The sequence below is a fragment of the Petromyzon marinus genome, chromosome 16 (assembly GCF_048934315.1).
Source record: "Petromyzon marinus isolate PM22_M1 ecotype Great Lakes invasive population chromosome 16, UKy_Petmar_22M1.pri1.0, whole genome shotgun sequence".
In the NCBI taxonomy this organism is placed as follows: domain Eukaryota; kingdom Metazoa; phylum Chordata; class Hyperoartia; order Petromyzontiformes; family Petromyzontidae; genus Petromyzon; species Petromyzon marinus.
This window is the reverse complement of record NC_133682.1, coordinates 8,759,820-8,783,599: the sequence shown is the minus strand read 5'-3', so window position 1 is coordinate 8,783,599 and position 23,780 is coordinate 8,759,820. Positions and strand designations below refer to the sequence as shown.

General features: G+C 46.6%; 1 protein-coding gene across 1 annotated transcript in view; it reads left to right on the top strand.

Moving 5' to 3' along the window:
* The window catches only part of LOC116942858 (FRAS1-related extracellular matrix protein 2-like), a 66,413-nt gene extending 47,800 nt beyond the window's left edge, over positions 1-18,613 (top strand). The window contains exons 14-24 of the mRNA XM_032955237.2: positions 935-1,238; positions 1,973-2,104; positions 3,172-3,503; positions 6,156-6,348; positions 6,954-7,058; positions 8,014-8,141; positions 9,180-9,314; positions 9,816-9,942; positions 10,689-10,876; positions 11,694-11,840; positions 12,445-18,613. Of these exons, the coding sequence (XP_032811128.1) occupies positions 935-1,238; positions 1,973-2,104; positions 3,172-3,503; positions 6,156-6,348; positions 6,954-7,058; positions 8,014-8,141; positions 9,180-9,314; positions 9,816-9,942; positions 10,689-10,876; positions 11,694-11,840; positions 12,445-13,158 (2,505 nt within the window). The 3' untranslated portion in view covers positions 13,159-18,613. The remainder of the gene's footprint in view (positions 1-934; positions 1,239-1,972; positions 2,105-3,171; positions 3,504-6,155; positions 6,349-6,953; positions 7,059-8,013; positions 8,142-9,179; positions 9,315-9,815; positions 9,943-10,688; positions 10,877-11,693; positions 11,841-12,444) is intronic.
* Positions 18,614-23,780: the final 5,167 nt, after the last annotated feature.

Below are 23,780 nucleotides of genomic sequence, written 5' to 3'. Positions count from 1 at the left end.
TTGCCGAAATGCACGACTTGGGGATACAGTCTCCATGCCCGCCATATGCCGCACTGCCGCGACCTGGAGGCAAACGCACATAGCCAATGCCGCCCCCCTCCTTGATGTCCTGAATGATGACTGATTTTAAAATTGGGTGCCTGATTTGTCAGCACGCCGTTCCACAGCGCACGTTAGTTTAGTTGCCACTTTTTATTCCAGTCACAGTTTTGTGGCTCCCATCTTCCAGGACCCAGGGACCACGCGATCTCTCAAGTTTAATTTCATAGACCACCATGTTTTGGGGATTTCTTTTATATATATATTTGGATCTGCAACGGTTCCACGGTGGGGGCACTTCCGACGGCACTGTCGACGCCCGGTGGTCCGTGGAGCGGAGCATTAAGAGCTACGGCTCTAGCCGACGACAACCTCTGGATTTTAGTCAAAGGTTTTCTCTTAGTCTGGTCGACTAAAGCACTCAAATGTTTCGTCGACTCTGAGTTAATAAATGTTGGTGTGAGGGGCGTGTTATTTTTCCTACCCATATATTATCAGCCAACCAGTGAACTTGGTAAAAAAAAATAAGAGAAGTTACTCAATTATCTTTGTCTACATCTTCATTTAGACTCGTTAATTTTGTCTCGTCAAAGTCCGTCTTACTTTAATCCCTGGTAGGCAGCTATAGGCACCGTCACGCTTGATGATTTTCGTCCACTCGAGGTCGTCGGTGACCAAAATAACGCACACTTTGTGGTTGAATATTTCCATCACCTAATGTTGTGATCAAAATAAACATTGCTCCAGCCTTGTTGCACCGCGACCGCTGTTTCGCAGGTCTTCTGCATTTCTTGAGACCTGAAAAGGTTTGTGCGGTGCAACCGTGGCTATCTGTCGATCCGTGATCGGCGATTCCATTTGCTCCCCGCTTGCACACCCCGCTCCCCCACACCAGGCATGCAACCCCAAGTACTCGGAGTACGACAAGACGGGTTCCATCTGCTCGGTGGAGAACATCAACGACACGCTGACGCGCTACCGCTGGCTCGTGAGCGCCCCGACGGGGCCCGACGGAGTCACGAGCCCCATGCGGGAGGTGGACACGGACACGTTCTTCACCAACACCAAGAGCATCACGCTCGACGCCATCTACTTCGCCCCGGGATCGCGCGTGCAGTGCGCCGCCCGCGCCGTCGGCTCCACGGGACAGGAGGGCCTCGAGCTGCTCAGTCCCATCATGGTCATCAGCAAGGAGGAAGGTGAGGATGGATGGATGGAAGGGATGGATGGATGGATGGACAATCACATAGCCAGATGGCCATCCAGACAAATTTGACAGCCAGACAAACGGCGAGGTACCCAATGAGACAACCACCCAACCGGCCGTCCATTTAGTTGAGACCTATTTATCAGTTAGTGACGTTCAAAATGCTCAATGTTGAGCCTACTTTGGTCAATGATAAATCTATAAATGGTCCATGAAAATATAGGAATGGTAACTATAGCAGCTCTGTATCCAACATTGTAACTGTTGTAACTGTTGCTCTGTACCCTGTAACCCTATGCCGTGTACTTAAATGAATACATGACAGAGCCCTGTGGTCAGTGTTAACATTTACTTAAAATAGGCCCTGCGATTCAAGCCAGTCAATGAGACAGACAGACAGCTAGCCAGATTGACAGACAACCATCCAGATTGCCATCTAGAAAGCCTTACAGCCAAATGGATACATAGCCAATCAGCTATCTAGGCACCCCAGCCAGACTGACAACTAGTCACATAGCCAGCCAACCACTCGGTGAACCAGATTGTCGGTGTGACAGCCAATAAGTCAGTCAATCAATCTTTCGGCCACCCACACAGCTAGCGAGCGTTTATTCTCGTCGGCTGAAAGTTATATCCAGCTTCTGCTATTGACTGAGAGATGGCTGTGTGTTGCTTGGTAATGTGAAAATATTCCTCCGTGGCTCTGCGGCATCTCGATTCCGACAGGGCTTTGCCAGCCGCGAATTCCGGGCACAGTGGGGGCCGAGCCCTTCTCGGCAAAACTCCGCTACACGGGGCCAGACGACCCCGACCACCCAAACCTCATCAAGCTCACCGTAACCATGCCCCACATTGACGGTGAGCACTCGACCAGTAGCAGCAAGCACCTTTGGTTTCGATCGCCCGACCCGGGCGCCTTTCTGCGTGGAGTTCTTTTTTTGTGTTCTGCAACTTGTTCTGCGTGGGGTTTCCTCCACATTCTCTGGTTTCCTCCCATAGCTAAAACAATAAAAAAAACGCACGCAATGTAATTCGTGTTGGCCAAATAAACCAATGCTAAAATGTTACCTGCAATTTACCCAGTTAGGTTTACAAACTGCCACAACATCGCCCCATTCCCTCCTACGAATACTTGGCAAGACCCTGCGAAAAAAAGGGTTCCGATTTAAACAAGTATAATAAAATACAATGAAATGCTAATAGAAATGTACATTTAAGCTTCACTGTTTCATTCTGCCCCGCTCCCCACAACAACTCTATTTGTCTTCTTTGGTTATTTCGGTAAAGTCACGTAGAATGAGAATAAAATAATATTCTTATTATTATTGTGTTATTTTATTTTATCAATTTATTATTTTATTCTCATTCTACGTGACTTTACCGAAAGAACCAAAGAAGATGAATCCTTGCAGTCACGAAAGCTTTAAATCGAAACTCTATTTGTGCCCAGAATGTTGAGAAGATTTCTCTTTAATTTTCGAAACAATAAATCATATAGAGCTTATCATTTATACCATAGGTCTCTATGTTGTCCTGATTGGTGTGCTAATTAGTGGCCGAAGCAGGACATTTGGACAATTCCTTGTCGAGTGTGTTTGTGCATTGGAGAAAATCGGAGCGCCTGGAGAAAACTCACGCATACGAGGAGATAATAATAAAAAACTGCCCGGATGTAGGTCAGCAACCTGTTGCTGTTCTTCCATCTCCTGATCACCTCACAGACCCTTCAAAACAATCTCTGCCCGATCCACCAACTCTGCCTCCAAAATACTGGGCGGCGGCCGCACTCAGTGTTCAATTGAATCGAGGCTCTCTAGCCTACCCGTCTCTCTCACACGCAGACGCAACAAATCGGGCCCCGTCCACGCAACCGAAGCTGCAAAGTTTTAAGTAGTCGGCACCCCAATTAATGATCCTCTCCGCAGGAATGCTGCCCGTCATCTCCACGCGTCATCTCTCCAACTTCGAGCTGACCCTGAGCCCTGACGGCACCCGCTCGGGCAACCACAAGTGCTCCAACCTGCTGGACTACAACGAGGTGCCGACCCGCTACGGCTTCCTCACCGAGTCCACCAAGGACCCGTCGGTCATCGGCGAGACGCTGCCCTACCAGTACAGCAGCGCCCTGCGGGGCGCGCGCACGCTTCGCTTCTACCGCGGCCTCGACGTCGAGTCGTGCCTCTGGGAGTTCAACAGCTACTACGACATGTCGGAGCTGCTGGCTGACTGCGGCGGATCCATTGGCACCGACGGGCAGGTTCGTCCGTCCGTTCGTTAGTTTGTTCATTAGTCTGTCCTTTTTGTTCGTGCAGCGGCCTGAGAGGCCCAGGCTTCAGATTATGAAGAGGTTAGGATTGGACTGGAGGACAGAAGGCCCCATTTAAGTCTTTGCCTCGAACCCATGCCAGCCACACAAAGCATAAGCCAGTGCCATGAACAAAATGCTATATTTTTTTTTACATATTTCTGCCTATCCCTAAATCTGAAAACTAAAAAAATACTGGTCTGATTGTTTCGTGATAAACATTCCACAAATTATAATGGCACATCACGAGGTGCTCGTGTTGGGTGCATGCAAAGAGGCCTGTGTAAGTCAAGAAGTTACGCTCTGTGAATGCTGTTACACCACTATACGGTGCAACGTGATAAAATAATGATTCCGACGTGTAACATTGAATTTCGATTTGAAGCTTTCGTGACTGCAGGGATTCATATTCTTGGTTCTTTCGGTAAAGTCACGTAGAAGGGAAATAATAAAAAATACAACAATTAAATTCTCACGACGTTTCCATTGCAACACAAGCAATCATCATCAGGTGTGAAAACCACGGCAAAAAAAATAAGAAAAATAAGAAAAAACCCGCCACTTTTTTCAAAAAAATTATTGCTGTGGTTTTCACACCTGATGATGATTGCTCGTATTGCAATCGAAACGTCGTGAGAATTGTATTGTTTTATTTTTATTATTTTATTATTTCCATTCTACATGACTTTACCGAAAGAACCAAGAATATTATGTGTAACATTATGTTTGATATTCAAGCAGTCATAACAAAATGCAATTGTGGAATTCATAAAAAATAGCAAAAATGCCGCATTGAAGGCTGCATATTAACGAGTGGAACTATATACAGGGCCAATTAATATGGTGCTGTCCATATCTACCAAACTTAATGCATCAGTCTTACTGGAAGCGCTGAACAAGACTTTATACAATGCACATAAGCACGTGACTCATTACATTTTTACTTTAACACTCTTATATCGAGGATTCAACAGATTTTCTTCCATTTGTAAACCTTATCCCCTGTCTTTAAAATCTATCCATGGTTCTGTTTCAGTCTGTGCATGTGTTTAGTCTGGGTTGAAAGAATTGGGGGCTTTATGTGATTATTTCTTTGAAGGTGAACGGAGCACCTGGTTCGTGTGTACGACGCTTAATAGCAACCTCAAAACAGCACGCGAAAAGAGATTTTTTTTTAACTTTAAGGGCAGCTAACTAAGATCACAAATGTCAAAGGCAGCACGAGATCATAAAAGGAGACTTCCAATCAATTGTAGGAACTTAAAAAGAGACCATGTGTTATTTAGGTCCACTTAAACATTTGTTTTCACTTAGCTCTATGTGTTAATGCTATCAAAAGGAATCTCTCCCATTGTACACTTGTTTTCCCTGGGAATTTTCAAACTCTTGGACTAAAAAAAAAAGTAAAAAGGGTGGAGGATTTACCCATAACACCTCCACGTCTGTAGCGGGCATAGACATTGTGGAATGTCGGGGACTATTTTGCCCGAGGCAACATTTGTGTATAGAGACCTGGGCTGAGCCTGTTTACAGGCCTTAGCCAACACAAAAGCGAATTCTTAAAGTGTGCCTTCCTAAATGAAAAGACATCTCGAGAAAAAAAGCCACAACAGAAACAGAAAAAAATGAACCCAGACGCCGCAAACACGGGGCAGAATTCCAGCTCGCAGCCGGTTTGTTTTAGGTTTCCAAGACCACTTATTTTTGTTGGGCCTGGTCCTAATCCCATCAAACAGACAGGGAGCTCCTACCGGGTAAACGTTACTGAAAGAGGAGTCATTGTCACTGGCAAGGGGGGAGTCGGGGGAGGGAGGTGGTGGGAGGGAGGTGGGGGAGAAGGATGGAACTTGTCCAGAACTTCGTTTGGCTTTACGAGAGAGTCAATTGACACACGTGGGCATCTCCAAGCACTTCCTCGATTGGGGGTCAAGAGGCGAGTGACAAAATATTTACAGGGCACGTTTGTTTGCAATTGTCCATCCCAGGTTTGTGTGCACATCCAACACTGCCCTCTCTCTCCGCTTGTCCTGGAGAAGTCAAGTGCATTAATTGTACTTTTTATATATTCAACCAATATCTATAACAAATTATTTGGTGAATACATATGTATATGCAATTTGCAACACATGAGGATTCACTCTTTAGGAAAAAAAATGCAGTTGTATAGGCAGACATTAATATTCAATTTGCAATCTACATGGCAACTGTCTGAATGTTACATGGCTTAACTTGCTGACCTGCCCCTACTGGATATCTGTGAAAAAGAGCTTAATAGATCACCGGATTCCTCCAGTGTAAATAAAGATTATGCGTCTAACTTTTTCAGATAGTCATGATTCATTTTAATGCGGTTTGTCTGGCTTTTGAGTTGTCCTGAATTAGAGCCAAACTCAGGGAAATCAATAGATTTGCCACAGTTTTATTATAATCCAGTATATCATTACTCATATTATATTAATCATTTTCAAGTATAACATTAATGTTGTGTCTACATCAGCAAATGCTTGTGGTGCTTCCGATTTAAGTGTAGCATTTTTTTTAAATGCAGACATTGCGCCCGTGTGCTGCACACGTACCTAATGCACCCACCCTCTCTCGCTGCAGGTGCTGAACCTGGTGCAGTCGTACGTGACGCTGCGTGTGCCGCTGCACGTCTCCTACGTGTTCCATTCGCCCGTGGCCGTCGGCGGCTGGCAGCACTTTGACCTACAGTCCGAGTTGCGCCTCACCTTCGTGTACGACACGGCCATCCTGTGGAACGAGGGCATCGGCAGCCCCCCCGAGGCTGAGCTGCAAGGTGAGCTCGGATATAGATGCCCCTTTTATCCACTGGCGTAACCGAGCCGAGCCGAGCCCAGTGCGAGGCCCTCTCACATGTTCGGTGGTATTCCGTTGGCTATTTTCTGTGCCGATCCGGAACCAAATTTGTGCTACGCTGGCCTTACAAGACATCTGAATTCAACTCGAGGCCAAGCAGTGCAAGGGATTTGCGCTTTCCCACCTTTGCAATCGCTTGTAATTCCCTCCACTGCCAACGGTCTTGGGCGGTGGCGGTCGTCGTTTTAAGAGAGCTGCTTAGCTCAATGGTGCCTCACCGGCTGAAAGTAAAAAAAAAGTCACGTTCTGCGTCCTGGTTGGGCTGACGAGGCTTTTGTTGCGCGTCACGTGAGTCGGTACAGCTCAGCCACGGCGTCACCGTGTCACCTGCACGTGTCTCAACTTGTTCATCGCACGCGATGTCAGTGGCATGGCGAACGCAGAACAACGGTGCCAGCCAGCATTGTCCGTCGGTCCAAATGTAATGGAGAGAAGACACGTTGCGACAGGAGTGATATCGCTTGCTTATTGGACGTTTACATTGCCTGGATCTGTAATGTTCCTGCTTGATGTGCTCTTCCGCAGGCTCGTTGTATCCCACCAGCATGCGCATCAATGGCGAGGGACGCCTGGTTGTCAACTTCCGATCGGAGGCTCGATTCCGCGGGCAGTTTGTCATGTCCCACCCAGGTATGTGGCGTGGCTCCAAGCCAGATAGTAGATGTCTCTTCTATACCACCCTGTTAGCTGCTACTTCTATTATCCGCCATTAAGATTATCCACCAATACTCTTATATTTCTATTGTCCGAATCAATCCACAGAAACTCCTGTTATCCGAGGATGGATTCTTCCTATTGTCTGCATTAATACGTCTAATTCATCCCATCATCCGTGTTTAGCTAAAGACGAATTGCCCAGAAGTGGTCTCCCAGGAGCGTGAGACTCGTCCTATCACCCGTGTTATTTACTTCACATAGAAGTGGTGCAAACATATTTTGGCGTTAATCTGTGGGTGAACCGCATGGATATTTTTGAAGATAGGCACAGATAACGAACATGTACTGCTCCCGTTTTTTTGTTTTACAATCAACACTATGTGGGTGGTGGGGGTTATTTGACCATACTTCTCCATGCTGGTCCGTGCAGGTTGGTGTACAAAGGGATACAAGTCGTGGGAGCCTAGAAATACAAAACAACAGTAGATGTTGTGGAACTTCCTCTGCTGGTCACCATGTAGTCCCGCAGCGTCGTGGTCATCCTTCCAAGATGCACAGATAATGAAATCCCCTAAAAGCGCGCCTTGATAAGTGTCGAAGTTCGGTGATGGCATCTCCGGCAAGACAAAGGCAGGAGGCTAGGTGTGGGTGGTGTGTCCATGTCACGCCCCTCGTCTTCTGCGTAGACCATACCTTATTCTTATTTAGTTTAACATTCATAGAGAACGTTTCATCAAGGCGCTTTACATTAAATATATAAACAAAGAAATAATTTATATGGCGGGGGCATGGAAGGGATGAGGTAATGGGTGACCATGATGAAGGGGCGGGAAAGGGAAGAGGGAGAGAATGGGAAATGGAAAAGAGGTGAGATTCATAGGTGCTCGCCAAACAGAAGTAAGGCTCCGTCTTCTTACGTCACCCGCAGGCACGTCGCTGTCGGCCATGGTGATGTCGACGGACCACCCGGGCCTCACGTTCACGCTGTCGCTCGTGCGCAGCGAGGCCACGTACAACCGCCCCGAGCAGCAGTGGAGCTTCACGTCCGACTACGCGGTGAGGGCCTGCAGGGGACCTGCACTGCACACATCAGCAGCTAGTGGCTGGCACGGTTGTGGCAGTGGTGATGGTGGCTGTGGTGGTGATGGACGTGGTGGTGGTGATGGTGGTGGTGGTGGTGATGGTGATTGTGAAAGTGATGATGATATCAGTGGATGTGGCGGTGGTCACGGTCCCAGTGGTTGAGGTGTTGGTGACGGTGGTGGTGGCGGTTAGAGCGGTTGTTCTCGTGGTTGTGGTGGTGATGATGACATTGGTGGTGGTGATGACAGTGGCGTTTGTGGTGTTGGTGGTGGTGGTTATGGTGGTGACAATAGTCGTGGAGGCAGTGATATTGGCCGCATCAATCCCCATGGAGATCAGTCGTATTAATAATTGTAGATCTGTGTGATGCCACGGCAGTGTATTGTTTTTTTGACGGCATTTACTTTTAAAATAACTGTGCGATGAAAAATCCAGCGCAGCTCATTGGGAGCAATGGCTCTTCCTTAAAGCGGGGAAGGGCCAGTGCCAAAGCTCAGCTTATGTCAAGCTTATTAGATTTCAGTTATAATAAGACACCATTCATATCCATGATAAATTCAGTAATGTGAACGGTACAAGTGGCCCAACAGACATTTATTTATAAATGTAAATAGATACATTAAACCGAGTGAGCTAGACAGGCAAAGTATGCCAGCGAGCAAGTCAATAACTCGCAAGCTGAAGCAATGAACAATTGCAGGCAATTGTGCATGCAGCGTGCACACAGAGGCGTAGCCATCGACTGTGCAGGCCGTGCAGCTGCACCGTAGTCAATGGTCCAGAGGGGCCCCAAGCACTGTTTTCAGTTTCAGTTTTCATTTATTTGGTATATCCCTGTGAGCCATTCGGCTCTTGAATCGGGTGCAACCGCAACTGGGCTGTGAAGAGAGGGCGAATTGGACAGCGGGTGAGGGGGGGGGGGTCCCCCTTTAATTCCTTGAACCGCGGACCACGTTGCACCACCGCGTGTCTGCCCGTGTGCATGTACGCTCTGTGCGTGTGTGCGTACAGGTGCGCGACTACTCAGGCACCTACACGGTCAAGCTCATCCCGTGCACGGCGTCGCCCAACCAGGAGTACAGCATCCCTGCCGTGTGCAACCCTCGCGAGCCGATCACCTTCCACCTCGACATCCGCTTCCAGCAGGTGTGTGGCTGGCCGGCCGACGGGCCGGCCGGTCGGCATCATCAGCATCGCTATCATCAGGACAGTGTCATTATCATCATCATCATCATCATTACAGCAGTGTCATTGTTATCATCGCTATCATCACACCAGTGTCATCGTCATTATCATCATCATCATCACACCACTGTTATCATTGCCATCACACAAATGTCATCATCACCATCCGCATCCTCATCGTCGTTATTCGCCGTGCATAATTCACAACACTGGAAAGGCATTCATCCGGAAGTGGATAAAGCATGCGTTATGGTGGGAGGTGATTTGCGAGCTTTCTCTGGGCACTCTGATTGTCTTCCACAGTGAGGTTCAGGACAATGGAGTTGTGCTCACCGCACCTCCGCTGAGCGTGGTTGGCTACTCAGGGCGCGAAAGAACTTCCCAACATAACGTACATACACAGGCGCCGTTGCGATTACGATAACCAAGGGCCGTGACATGCCGTGCTGTGTCGTGGTGTAGGTGAGCGACCCCGTGGCCACAGAGTTCAGTCTCAACACCCAGATGCACCTACTTTCCAAGAAGGCACTGTGGCTGTCGGACGGCTCGATGGGCTTCGGCGAAGGCACAGACACGGCCTTCACGGAGGGTAGGTGTCTCCGCGGCCAGCGCCGCACACATTGGCGGTACGCGTCTTCATTTGTGCTGCATACGCTTACTCGTGTCCATGGAATATAACCACATTGTGAAGCGGTGGGAATTTTTTTGTTTGTTTTAAATCTACATTCAATCTTGACGTAAAGCTTTTTGTGACTGCAGGAATTCATATTCTTTGGGTCTTTCGGTAAAATCACGTAGATGGGTTAAAAACATTTTTTTACAAAAAACTACGACGTTTCGATCGCAACACAAGCGGTCGTCATCAGGTGGAGAAAAAATTACTCTTTTTGTAATTTTTTCATTCTATCTTCGTGACTTTACCGAAAGGTCCAAAGAATAAGAAAATCTACATTGTTGAAGGTCTAAAAGCTGACGTTTGTAGACAAGGCAGATCGTAACATTATATGACGCTAAGCTCCCCACTGCTCCCCATGCGTGTGTGTATCTGTGCTACGAACCCAGCGACCCGAGTTCAATTCCAAATCACAGCCAACGCTAGTGATGATGATCCGAACCAGTCCTGTGTCTCTCCTAGGTCTACTAAGCCTCAAATTAGAACCTGGTGCGATGTGTAAACATCACTACTAGGCAGACAAAGGTGGCTAGGCATTGGTGCTGGCCACCCACTTGCTTGTATGCCATGCAGGCTGCTACTCGCTAACAGCACTTGCCCCAACAATCCGTTAAGACTACAAGGGGAATCTTCGTCTTTGTCGTTGTCTGTGCCGCTTACAGGCAGCACGATATACGGCCGAGTGATGGTGGACCCGGTGCAAAACCTGGGCGACTCGTTCATCTGCACCATCGAAAAGGTGTTCCTGTGCACGGGGGCCGACGGCTACGTGCCCAAGTACAGTCCAACGCGCGCAGAGTACGGGTGCCTGGCGGACGCGCCCTCGCTGCTCTATCGCTTCAAGATATTGGTGAGCACTGGGTCCCGGCTGCCCCCGGCATTAGCAGGTCTCGCCGACTCAGGCCATAGGCTCCAGATTTTGAAACCCTGTTACCGCACACCGATTTTTGAAGTTGACCATGCTGCGTTGTGTTCCTCTTGCGTGCAAGAGGAAATTGTTATCTGAACCGCACTTAGATCAACTTAGCCTACAAAGAGTCCATGATATGGTAGGCCTAGCAACATTGTTTGGGGAGACAAAGGTCAGCGAGATGTGCGTGGTGATAGCTGCACCACCTTCTCTTACTGCATATCATGGCAGCATTAATGTATGATTACGTGCCATTGTCCAAAAACACGTGTTCCTCCCTATATATTTCCCCCAAGAAAGAAACATACATACATTCCTGCTCGCAATCAATGCTTGAGAATAATGGTTCCTCTTAGGAATATTTGTACCCACTTATATTTTTAAAGGAAAGTACTCTCTCTCTATTTGCATATTACCCTATATCCATGCATTTTCAAATGGAGCCTTCATTTTGAGACCACTTTTCAAACAGTTGCTCGGTACATTTTCAGTATAGATTTAACTCTTCATGCAATCGCTTTGGTCAAACTTTCTCTAACCTTAACCCAGAACAAATGTTTGTGGGGAACCAATATTCATTTCCACCACCCTGTTTTTGTTTAGTATGTTGTCCCCCCCCCGCCTCCCCGTACCTCCAATGAGCACGGTTGGCCACGTACGGTGCGACAAAAGCTCAACTTTCCATGCACTCAGAATCAGCACCGGCCTCAGTGTGTAAAGCGGCGGTCTCTGGCTGGCTGCGCTTGGACGCGTGCAGGACAAAGCTCAGCCTGAGACGCAGGCCACGGTGTTTGGGAACGTCCCGTTCAACTCCCGCTTGGCTATCGACGACCCGGAGGCCCTGCCACTCGTGAAGCAGCCGGGCTCGGACGGGTTCCGCATCGACTCCACGCCACTCTTCCAGGTAGGGCCGGTCCTGCCCGCCCAGGCCCCGTGCTGGTGCTCTGCGATGGATGAGCCACACAATGTCCATTTTGAACTGAATGTAATTAAGGACTGAGTTGTTTAAAATCAAAATCAGAATATTTATTTATGCCGGAAGGAATCCGATGAGCTATGAAGCTATTTTTCAAAGATGTCCAATAGGGGCGAATAGGAACGTTACAACAACAAACAATATAAAAACATTAAAGTAGTACATGATAGTAGTACATGATAGTAGTTATGAGGTTCTTGGCCTGATCTATAGAAGGTTGGTGCAAAGGTAATGCCGATGTGCAATGCTTCGTACTATGCAATGATGTGTAAATTCATTAATAGAGGTGTTCTGGAAAATAATTTGCAGTCCACTGAATATAATCGTCAAGAAACTATGCTTTTGTGGCAGATTAAGTGGATGAAAATAGTGAATTATTACGTTCATTACATGGCCATCTGCGAATCGATGATATGATAAAAAAAAAACCCCAGAGTGGATCACGAAGTGTTCCCGTGAAGCCGGCAATACACGTGGGCTATCAAAAGCATTACCACGGCACCCCCTCAGATGCTACGCGTTTCACCCTCAGGTGTCGTCGGGCCGCGAGTGGTACATCCACACCATCTACACGGTGCGCTCCAAGAGCTCGGCCAACCGCGGCATCGGCAAGCGCAGCGCCGAGCGCACGCTCTCCCGCTTCCACTCGGTGTCGTCGGCGACGAGCGGCGGCGCGGCCGCGGGAGACGTCGCCCCCCTCGCCCGCCCGCTGCGCCACCGCAGGGCCGCGGGCGACTCCGGCGAGCCCGCCCTGGCGCGGGACATCGGCGAGGAGAACAACCGCGGCACCAACATCCAGCACATCTCGCTGGAGCCCGGCGCGGCCCGCCTCTCGGCCGGCCTCGACCACTCGCGCTCGGCGGACGACCGCGGGCGCCCGGGCGACCGACGGGGCGGGGGCTCCCGGGATCGCGGCGGCGGCGGCGGCGACGGGGACGCCGGGGACGCCGGGGAGGCCGGGGCGGCGCCGTCCGTGCCGGCGATCGTGGGCGGCGCGGCGGCCGTGCTGCTCGCGGCGTGCGTGGCTCTGTTCGTCGTCCTGGCCGCGTCCCGGCGGCGGTGGCGCCGCGGAGACGGCGGCGGCGGCGGCCGCGGCCGCCCGGCGGGAGGGAAGGCGGGAGGCGCGGGTCACGGGCCGCACGGCGGCGGGAGCAGCGAACCCATGATGCCGCAGCGGCTCCACGGGGGCAGCAACGGCGGCGGCGGCGGCGGGAGCAGCAGCAACAGCGACAGCTCGGAAGTGTAACTCTCGCGCCGCTCTGCGGGTGATCTTGCGCGAGGTCGCGTCGGGAGGGCTCGTGCTCTTCACCCGGCGCGCCGGTGCTAAACGTCACGACGGCCGAAGCACTCGCCCTGTGTTTTCTCCCTTCACCTTTTTTTTTCTTTCATTTTATTGGTTTTGAGTTATCTTGAATTTTTTTTTTAACATTAATCAGAACTTGCAGTAATGCATTATTGGTGCTTTATATAAAAGTGAGATAATTACTGTTGTAGTATTGCCTTTCTATTGAAATACATTTTTGTATGTGCTTGTTTAGAAATGTAGCCTAAAGGTTTTGGGTTGTGTTTGATGGCAACTTTAAAAATGTAAAAAAAAAATAGCATGTAATATTGCAGGGAGTGCCGTCTGAAGAGAGGGCACTTCAATGTGACATTTTGTTTTAAACCACTCCAGAGTTTCTTCACTTCATATCGTCGCTTTGTTCTCTTTTGCGTTTCTTCTTTAAAAATAAATCCATCACAATTGGCTTCCAGTATCCCACGAATGCTCTCAGGGTGACAGAGATGTCACCGTGGTCTCTTCAACGTCGGGAGAAGTGCAGCGAGTTTTCACATTTGCCTCGTGCCGTGCTTCTTGCCAAAGTGAGACCTTGACGTCATGCCTCTCACGTTACGTCATCCTCCAGTGGTGCTACTCAAGTGGCTCAAATGTTTTCATGGGGCCCCAAGATGGAAATATGAAGAAGAAGAAAACGTTTATGGTTCCCAACTCACGATTTTGTACTGCTTTGCACGCTTACCACTAAACGCGACAATTGATAATTGGCCGTGGATATTCACGTTGAAATAGGCCTGATTTGTTTCGTAATTTGCAGAAGGTTGCTAGACATGATAAGCTTGGCCACAAGGAATGAAGTTGCTTTAAGAATCATTTAAAGTTGCATTATGCATGATAATGGCCATAGGTCATTCCAGGCAGAGTTAAATACACTTCACGATATCTCTTTACGGTGTGATTGTGCAATCGTCCAATTGTTCTCTCCTCAGTGCCTCTCAGTAGCTCAATGCCAAAGCTGTGTGCTAAACTATTCTCACAATTTGTAAGATAGGACACATAGAGACTGCTTTTAGATTTATATTGAATAAAATACGTAAATATGCATTGTATTATTTTATTGTTATTATTATCCAGTCTAGTTTAAATATCAATGCTTTGGCTTGATTTTTTTAGTAACATTTGTTTTATTTTTTTGGGTGGCAGTGGGTTAATTTAGCGTAAATTTAGTTTTGGACTGTTTTTCTTTGCCGCTTTAAACTTTTTTTTACTTCACATTGTCCTATGGTTTCTTTAAAGTTACCCCAATCATTAAAAATGGTGTTGAACAATTAATCTTATTAATCTGGTGACATCAATCTCATCAAAAAAAATATCCGAATAATGATGTACAGTTGCCCGCCACGTATGTTGTAGAATAAAGTGTTGTGAAATTCTAAGTATGGTTGTGGAAATAAAAACTAATAAAAGCATGACAAAAATAAATAGCATTGCTGAAATTAAAAAGCAACGTGCCGATAATTATCCAACACACACAGCATAATCAGCTAATTTTCCACAATCTGACACCCATTTTACAAAAATGCGCCGCCATGGTAGATGGCAGCCGCCGTGGGTGGCCTCTGTATTGTGTAAGCACCAACGTTCAGCAATTTGCTAGTACATGGTCACAACCAGTGACTTGTGCTTTGTTGCTAGTCTGGCAAACATGCGTCTCTAACACTGTGGCAGTGTGAAACAAGTTAGAGAGTATTCTATGGGTCTTTCGCTAAAGCCACATAAATATCACGACGTTTCGTTCGCAACACAGGCAATCGAAGACGATTGCTTGTGTTGCGATCGAAACGTGATATTTTATATATTATTTTTCTATCTACGTGGCTTTTACCGAAAGACCCATAGAATATGTATTCCTGCAGTCACGAAAGCTTTAACGTCGCAAGTGTATTAACACCGCGACCTGGTTTGCGTCGCCTTGACCTCACACTTGCGTCGTTGAAAGCATCGTCCTTTCTCGTTATCCGTCGCTCCTCAGCCTTAGCCTCCACCTGCTACCCTAATAAACGCTTTGATTCACGTCGTTTCGATATTCGTCGTCGCACCTTTCAGGAACGCATCCCCCCCCCCCCCCCCGGCGTAAACCGGGGTATCACTGTACGTGTAAACGCGTTGGCCCCCTCCCCACGGATAATGTAATTGGACTGCTCGTACGTTTCGTGAGCGAGCGGACGCGGTTTTGTGTGCGTGTGTGCACTCGGGCCCTGTGATCACTGCCGTGTGCCTCGTCTCGGAGGGAGCTTCGTAGCCGGCTAACCGACCCGTTGCCACTTGATGATCCCTTTCCTTTCCTCTTGAGCAGTGGGTTCGTAGCCATTACTGCAGCCTTGCAACCCCTTTGGTTCTCAATCGTTAAAGCATATAAAGGGTTTCATTTTGGTCTTTGAACATCTCAACACATGTTTTGTTGCCAGAAAAAAGGGGAAAACCCTATTCTCATATTTTGGTACTGGCAAAGGAGGTTCCATGATGTAGCTGCTCACCCAGAGCTCTCATTACTCTGATAGTGGCATTGTCTTTGTGCTGTACGCCTTTTGGCGTCCTCTGGTCTAACACCGTTTTGAGATGAGGCTCAAAAGAAAGCTGTCTCTGGTGTGGGCCAATCAGTTGCAAAGACAATGCCACAGATATTATCAGAGTATGTTGTTTGTTTGCATTCTGACCACAAGTATTGTGGTTAATGCAGACATTATTCCTTGTTAAAGGTTTCAGCTTGGTGTTTTAACATCTTAACACCTGTTTTGTTGCCAGAAAAAAGGGGAAAACCTATTCTCACAACATGTATGATGTTAATAAGTACATAGGTTTGATGAAACAAAGTAGTTGTACTTACGTGCCCGTGCTGAATTTGTGTTTCCATTATTTACCTCTTTAAAAAATATGGCCATGTCTCGCACCCCCAGTGGGTGCGTGCACCCCAGGTAGAGAATCGCTGGTCTGGAGCCTTCCACTCTACCTGCTTGACAAATCTATGTTCTAAACCTCTACAACACATGCGTGCAAACAGCACAAAGGCAGTAAAAATATTGTTATACAACAGAACATTCAAATCGTACGACTCGAGTTTTCCAATGTTGTGGGTGATGATACTAGATGACTGGAAGAATGAGTTCCAGTTCATGCTGACTTTTAACGTCATTTAATGCCATCAACATTTACCAAATGTCATGCATCTGAACAAAAACATGTCTACGCCTTTATCTAGTTCTGTCAAGAAAATCAGTCTAAACTTTTTCATTGCCTTAGGCATGAAAATTTTCAATGTGTCTTTTTTACGTCTAAGAACTTGAAGAATGTGCCTTAACGTCGATGTGAAGGTTATAACGTGGTGCTGTTAATGTTTAGAATTACATGATAAGCTAAATAAGATCTTGCACTTGCACAAGGTACACCAGCGCGCGTTTTAAACATCCCAGATGCCAATGTTAACGTAACTTGAAAGCGTCATCAATAAATGCTGTCCAGTGCCGCTGTTCCTAACAATGCAGAACAATACACCTATTAGTCAAACCAAATTGTGTTAAAACACAATTAGCGTGTTCTCTTAATAAGCTAACATTGATCATTGTGTTGTCAGCCGTGCCTCGGCTCAAGGTGGGCTCAGGATATGTCTGCAAGAGCATGCGAATCGGATTTTCTCACCAAGCCGCACTCTTGGCTGTGTTTACACGCATACCAGACTCGACTGGTCAAGAGCCAAATGCAGGGTGACCCGCTACCTAGTTTGTGGCAAACACTGCCGTTTAAATGTGCTCTCAGACCAAATATCTGCAGTATTTTGCTTTATTTTTCGACAAATACGTTTTTTTTTTATTGAGACGTAATACTTATCTGTTTTAAGGCCATTAAACATACATTGCGACGAACATTTTCTGGAAAAGCAATTCCCGTTCGGAATATCAACAAACAACAGATGATGGTAAAAACACTTAAAGGTTACATAAAGGTTATGTTTTAATGCCGCACTCTTTTGGCCCTATACGTGAACATGTAGCAACCATATAAACAATAAGATCATCCCGTAAGCCTGGTTAGACTCAGTAAATCTCCTGTTAGCAAGTGCCTATTACGAACAACAACACAGCAAAATTACAAAGACCCCCCCCGTATTGCCTTAAGAGACTGTTGGAGCATATGCTGTTAGCAAGCACCTATGAAGGTGCTCACACACGTGCACCCACGTGCACCGACGTACCTCTTAAATGTGTTTAGTACCAAACTGCACTTGCACACATTCTTACAATTGGAATGATATAAGGTCAACTATTTAAACAAACTAAATGACGACTTAAAAACTATCCCGAAATACTGAAGATCACGGTGAGACATTGGCAGCCAGCATTGAGTATCATTGTGTCCATGTTTAATCATTATCTTTGCACGAGCATTTCTTAAAAGAAGCCAAAGTTTTACGAATTGTACGTTCTCTCGTTCCGTGGTCATGTGGTGAAACCCTGATGTTAGAGACGTTGTCCACAGTGTCAATGTTTTTTCTTCATTCGCTGCGTTGACAACTTGTCGCATGAGTTTGTGGGCTGAACGCGCTGTCGTGTGGCGGTCAGAATGTTGAAAATCGTCTGCGAACCAACGCTTGTTTCTAGAACCTAGGCGAGTTAACAGTCGTGCTACTTTTGTTTAACTCGAGGGGAGTTTTTTTTTTTTTATGGGGGAACAGCATAACAACAACAACGACACAAGGGAGCTCAGTAACCCTAGTTGTGTTGACTTTATACTATTGTCCGGAGTGTAATTTTCTAACACTTAAGTTTGTCAAAAAAATTATCATTCACAACGCTCAAATCTCAAGGTTTGCCCTTGTGAAATGGGCAGTGTACCTTTTTGACACACGCGCGTGGGTGTGTAATTTATAGCCTCCCTCGACACGTACATATATAGCGGCTGACGACGCTTTTTCTCAACCGACGACGATGCAAAAGTGTATCTGCTTAAAAGCGGCGTGCGTGAGTCTCGCTTATAGACAACGTTCCGCAGACTGCATTTTTTTGTACTTTGATCCTTAAGTTAAATCGTGGGCAGAATGACTCCTTGCAGTGACTGATTAGGTGCATATTTGAAGAGAGAAAGAGAAAACAAATGTAGAAGCTCGTTCGAGTGTTTTGTTTTTGGCCTTGTGAGCGTCGAGCACTCCACAGTAAACACGTTACATTTTTACCCCACCACTTCGCCGTCCCCGCGTGTTTCATTACCTCGTTGCGTGCACATATACTGCAGGTGCAATTACGTGCGCCAAGTCATAGGCTCGGAATGGCTGCAGTTAATGAGAGTGGCAGAGCTGTCGGTCTTGAGGTTGTGAGTTCGGTAAGTTGAATCAAAAATAAATCTTTTTTTTTAAAGTGACGTTCGAGAATTGTGTGCGGGTGGCTTATATGAGTGAATGCAGACACACAAGAGAACACATACAAACGTGGAACAGTGGTATCTGAACTTGCCCTCCTCTAGATCGACTCGGCCTTAAATAAACACCTGGTATGGTGTGTAAATATCGGCATTAGGCAGACAAACGCAGCCAGGAGTGGTGCTCGCCAAACCACTGCCTCCATCTGCTGTGCCATGCTTTATAGCTGCTCGCTAACAGCACCTGACCCATCAGTCTCAATGGTTATATGGGGTCATCTTTGTTATCAGTGAATAGAAATCTGCAAGACAATCAATAAACACTTGTTGGCAGTGGCGTTAGCCACTGCGCATGTGTCGTGTGGCGACGCTGATGGATGGCTTTGCATTACGACTGGTGACGAGGATGCAATAACACGGGCTCACGACCACTCGCAAACAAGGACCAAAAACCACGACTTCTCACCGCGTAAATCTGAGACCAGTTACACCCCCCCCCCATCATCACCGCCGAGCCTCCCTACGAACCTCGCCCATCTCTGCCCCAGGCCAGAACCTACGGGCCCATTTTACTTGTGACCCCAACAAGCTGTGATTATAGGATTAAACGGGGTGACCCCGAGGCATGCGATTCAGAGAGCTGGGTTAATTACAGGGCATGTGACGTGTGTCACGTGTGTCACATGCCCTGGCTTGGAGGAGGGGAGGAGTGCTACCAGAGCTGGAGAGGAGAGATTGTGGTGGTGGTGGTTTTCTGGGCCAGGTCTCTCTGTGTCTCGTCTGTGCTGCAATGCGTTCTCGGCATTTAGCGGCCCATTCTACACCCCACAATTGTGACGTTCGCTCGTAGAGTGGGAGAGATGCTTGGCTGATATGCGTCTGCATAAATTGCGGCTGGTGAAGTGGATCCATTCCTGAGCAGTACGGTGAAGTGTGAGCGAACAACTCCGGAAAACGGTACGATGTGAGGATACGTTCACCCAACAGTATTCCTAAAGAACTGTGGTTGCTATTCAGCCATTACTGGAATTAGCCAATCATGCCACTGCAATACACTCTTGAGAAAGAATGTTATTGTATTCGCAAAAAACAGGGTGTCCAAGATGGCAGTTAACACAGAGCAAATGTGTTCAGAAAAAATTCCTGGATATATATCTTTTACATGATTTGTAGTAAATTCTTATTTTGAAGGATGTTTTGTTTTCCTAAAAAGAAAAAGGAAATCTATACAGTTGTGTGCTTATTTGAAGCATTTGAAACAATGGAGCAAGTGTTTTAAATCCTCCCCATCTCTGTCCACCCAGCATTATAGATTGGTACAGCTTAGTTGATCATTAAAGTGTGGGTACTCCCACCTCTCCCAAGATGTCTGACCAGCATGGAATAGTAGGCCACATATCCTCGATACGGGCTCTCTCCAAAGCTGTCTCTCGTGCACAACCTTTTTTCCAGGAGTGGAGTGAGCAAGTGATTGCAGGGTTCCACTTTGACCTTTGTTACTCAGTCAATGAATACAGGATGAGAAATACATTAACATAACAGCGAAACTGTTCGTACAAATCAGTGGTGCTTTGCACCAAGCCTGTCAATGCTGCTGCGGTATACATGATGACGTCATTTCGCCATTCGTCATGCAACGGTTTGGAAATGTTTTATCCGACACATTCCGGGATGCCACGCTGGTAATTATCATTTCCATGCCTCCGTGCTTGTTGCACTGATTGACAGATAAACACAGCCTGGAAAGCGGAGACAGTGAGACCAGGCAATTGTCTGCAGGCGCCTTTACAATGTTAGGGCACAGCGAGAGCTGCGCTTTAGTCAAATTTTTTGTTCCAGGTCCCAGTTGATGGTGACGTTTTGCTACGACTGGAAGATGCAGCAATTAAACCACAAGATGGAGAGTGGCATGAGATGCGGACTGCAGTTGCCCCTTCAACAGAGAATGAACAATTTACATCCGAGAATTCTCGGTGAAGTCACGTAGAATTCGACGTGACTTTACCGAAAGAACCAAAGAAGAATTCTTGTAAATTTAAGAGAAATCTCGTCGCAACAGGAAAATGCGTGCACGATGGAACAAAATATATAATTAACAAAGGGAGATGTGCCTTGCTCTTGCTTTTGAGAACTTCTTTGTGAGTTGTTGCATCTAAGACAATCAAAAAGCTCAAGTTTGCGTGAAATGAAAGGCAAGTGTTAATGTGGAAAGTCTAAAGATAAAATGAGAAGGAAGACACGTGCAATTGTCCAGAAGACATATCCAGACTTTCCACATCATGTCAATTGCTCATTTGTAATTTACTGTTCACAAGGTTGTATTATGAGTGGCTGTCACATAAAAATAACAACTCTAAAAACAAATGTTTAATCTGCAAGAAAGACAAATAAAAGTAGTTGTTTGAAATAAAAAATGTACCATAATAATACAAATTAATACAATGTTTTTGTTACGAATGTAAAGTTTCTGCATGACATTGATCAAAAAATGCAACAAAGATATCGATTGTTTACTTTCATATCATGTGCATAGGAGACATTTCCAAAAATGTATTCAACAATACAGTAGTTGCATATAAACCACAGTACACCCACTACGTTGTACACTGTTGGGGCAAGTGCTGTTAGAAAACACCGATGAAGGACGGCGCGTTATACGAGGGGGTCGGTGGCCATTACCACGTCCGGCCGCCTTTGTCTCCCCAGTGGCGACAGCACTAGGTACTCATGTGAGTCTAAATCAACCGGCCGGAGGCCCAGGACCGGTTCAGACAAACTCGGGTCACCCGGTTCGTAGTGCGGCACCCTAACTGCCACACTACCACTCCCCATATTGTATACAATACACACACACACATATTCCATAGATATGTTTTAGCAGAGATATTATTAGAAAGACATCCTGACCTCTCGGTGACAACAAAACACGTGATACACGTTTGTGGATGGTGATGGGAGATATGTCCATCTGTTCGTGTATCTCCTCTCCGAGAAAAGAATGTGCGGACACAAAGAGCCACATCACACACACACAGAGACAGACAGACAGGAGCATTCCAATCAACCTTCCCATTGCTGCCAGAGGTGGGAGCTGGTGGTGTTTCCTGTTGGCATTCCACAAATCGGTGCGCTTTGTTTCATAACACCTGCTTTGTCGTGTCGAGGATATGCTTTATAATCTGGTGTCTTAGGTTTACAAAAAAACATTACAATGGTAAATGTATATATAGAATTGGATGGGCAACGGGTTGACTGCTATTTTTTGACAGACGTTTGTTAATGACGTCCTCCCCACGCAACGTCGCTCATGTGCGTTGCTTGATCATACTTCACCACGCTCGTCAATGCGGGTTGGTGAAGGTGGGGAGGAGCAGGAACCGGTTCAGATATCACTCACCACTGATGTCAGCAATGGTCGAAAATAAAATCAAAAACTCAGGTGGCCGGATTCACAGCACAAACCACAGTGCCAATGCTCTCCCTATATATTTTTTTAAGAGATGCCATTTGCCAATTGCTTCCTCTATACAATAATAATGCCCCTTTATTTACCCAGAAAAAAAAAAAAACCTAAATTGAGTCTCAAAACTTTTTGTTGTCAGGAGGACCCTGGATTGCCAATGCCATTGCTTCTATGTGGTAAGGAAACCAGAGGTTCCTGGTGAAAGCCCACACATGGGCAGCGGTAACACTGAAAGCCTCACAGAGACAGATGCAATCTGTCTATGGTGCCCGGTGCTGTTATCTCCTGGCATCCTCACAGTTGGGAAATAATAAGAAATAAATCAAACGCAGAGTGTATGTATGCATGTTGAACTTCTTTCGCATCGCACGTGGCCAGCCATGCTAATCGGAGGTGCGGGGGAAGGACAACAAACTAAACCCATAAAAGCACTTCTAAAGAAATTAGTTTTTGATCTAGATGTAAAAATTGCGTAGCTCCAGTGGTTTCCCTCCTCGCGTAGACTAGAAGGCATCGTCCCCTCTGAACTGGACTGCCGCGGAGTGACCACCGTGAGACGTGGCGAGTGGCCAGAAGCACAAGCGGACACGCGGTCGCGGGGTTCTGATGAGACAGCTGAAGGGGAAGCAAAGTGGGAGGAGCGCCGCCACATCGGACATGACGAGAGGCGAGGGCACACACAGGGAGAAAAGTGGCTCCCGTCGACACTTTGATGTATCACCCCTTTACGATGGCCCATTAATTTACCTGCCTAACGACAAAATAAAAACTGCAAAACATTTTACTTTGGAGGGCCTCTCCAATGAAAAGAAGCCCTCTGGGGTAACCGCTTTGAAGGCAAGCTGAGCGAGAGAGACGTTTGTCCGTGTGAGATCACAGGCACGCCGACAGAAATCATGTTTGAAGGCACCAAGTTTATTTTTTTGTTACAATTCCCTGCTATGTTGGTTGGTTGGAAGAAAATAAAATCCGCATTTTTTGCTTACTCAACCAAATAAACGGTGAACAAAAATGAAAGAGCACGTCGAGGGAAACTTAAAATCAAAAAGTGATTCTTGTGTGAATTCGCGCAGGGAGGTTGGCTTATTCTCGTTGCATTCGTTTGTGTTTGTGACTGCCAAGTTGCGAGGCTTGTTTAGACTGCATGTGAAATCTACACATGAATTGCTTTAAGATTCTACTGCAACCAAAGTGGATCGAGGCATTTTAACAGCATAAACTTGTAACCAGAGTTCAATTCATTTCCACGGCTAACGTCGTTGATAACTGAACTGGTTCTGGGTTATTCATCCAAGCAGCACTGACTAGCATGGGGAAGTATAGTCAAACTATTCTCACAACTGACTTTCCATTATCTAGCAGTGGATTGACAAAGGGCTGTACATTACGCCGAAAACCCCTGTCTATTTATTTTATTGTATTATTGAATTTTTACATTTAAGTTTAGAATGCACGACTAACAATCAGAAGTTGAGAATTTACTGAACCTATCGTTGCACTTGGGCTGATAAAATCAAGTGCCGCTTTTGTTGGAAGTCGACAGTCGTCATTCCGTCGACAAACTGCCTTCTGTCATGCAATGCGGAAATTCCACCAGCGGTTCAGCACCATCATTTGAATTGTGCACCTTCCGTTGTTTCATTCGATGAACTGTTCATTCGACGACAACTTTGCTCAAAAATGCAATGCGTTTCTTCACACAATGCCTATTTATGAA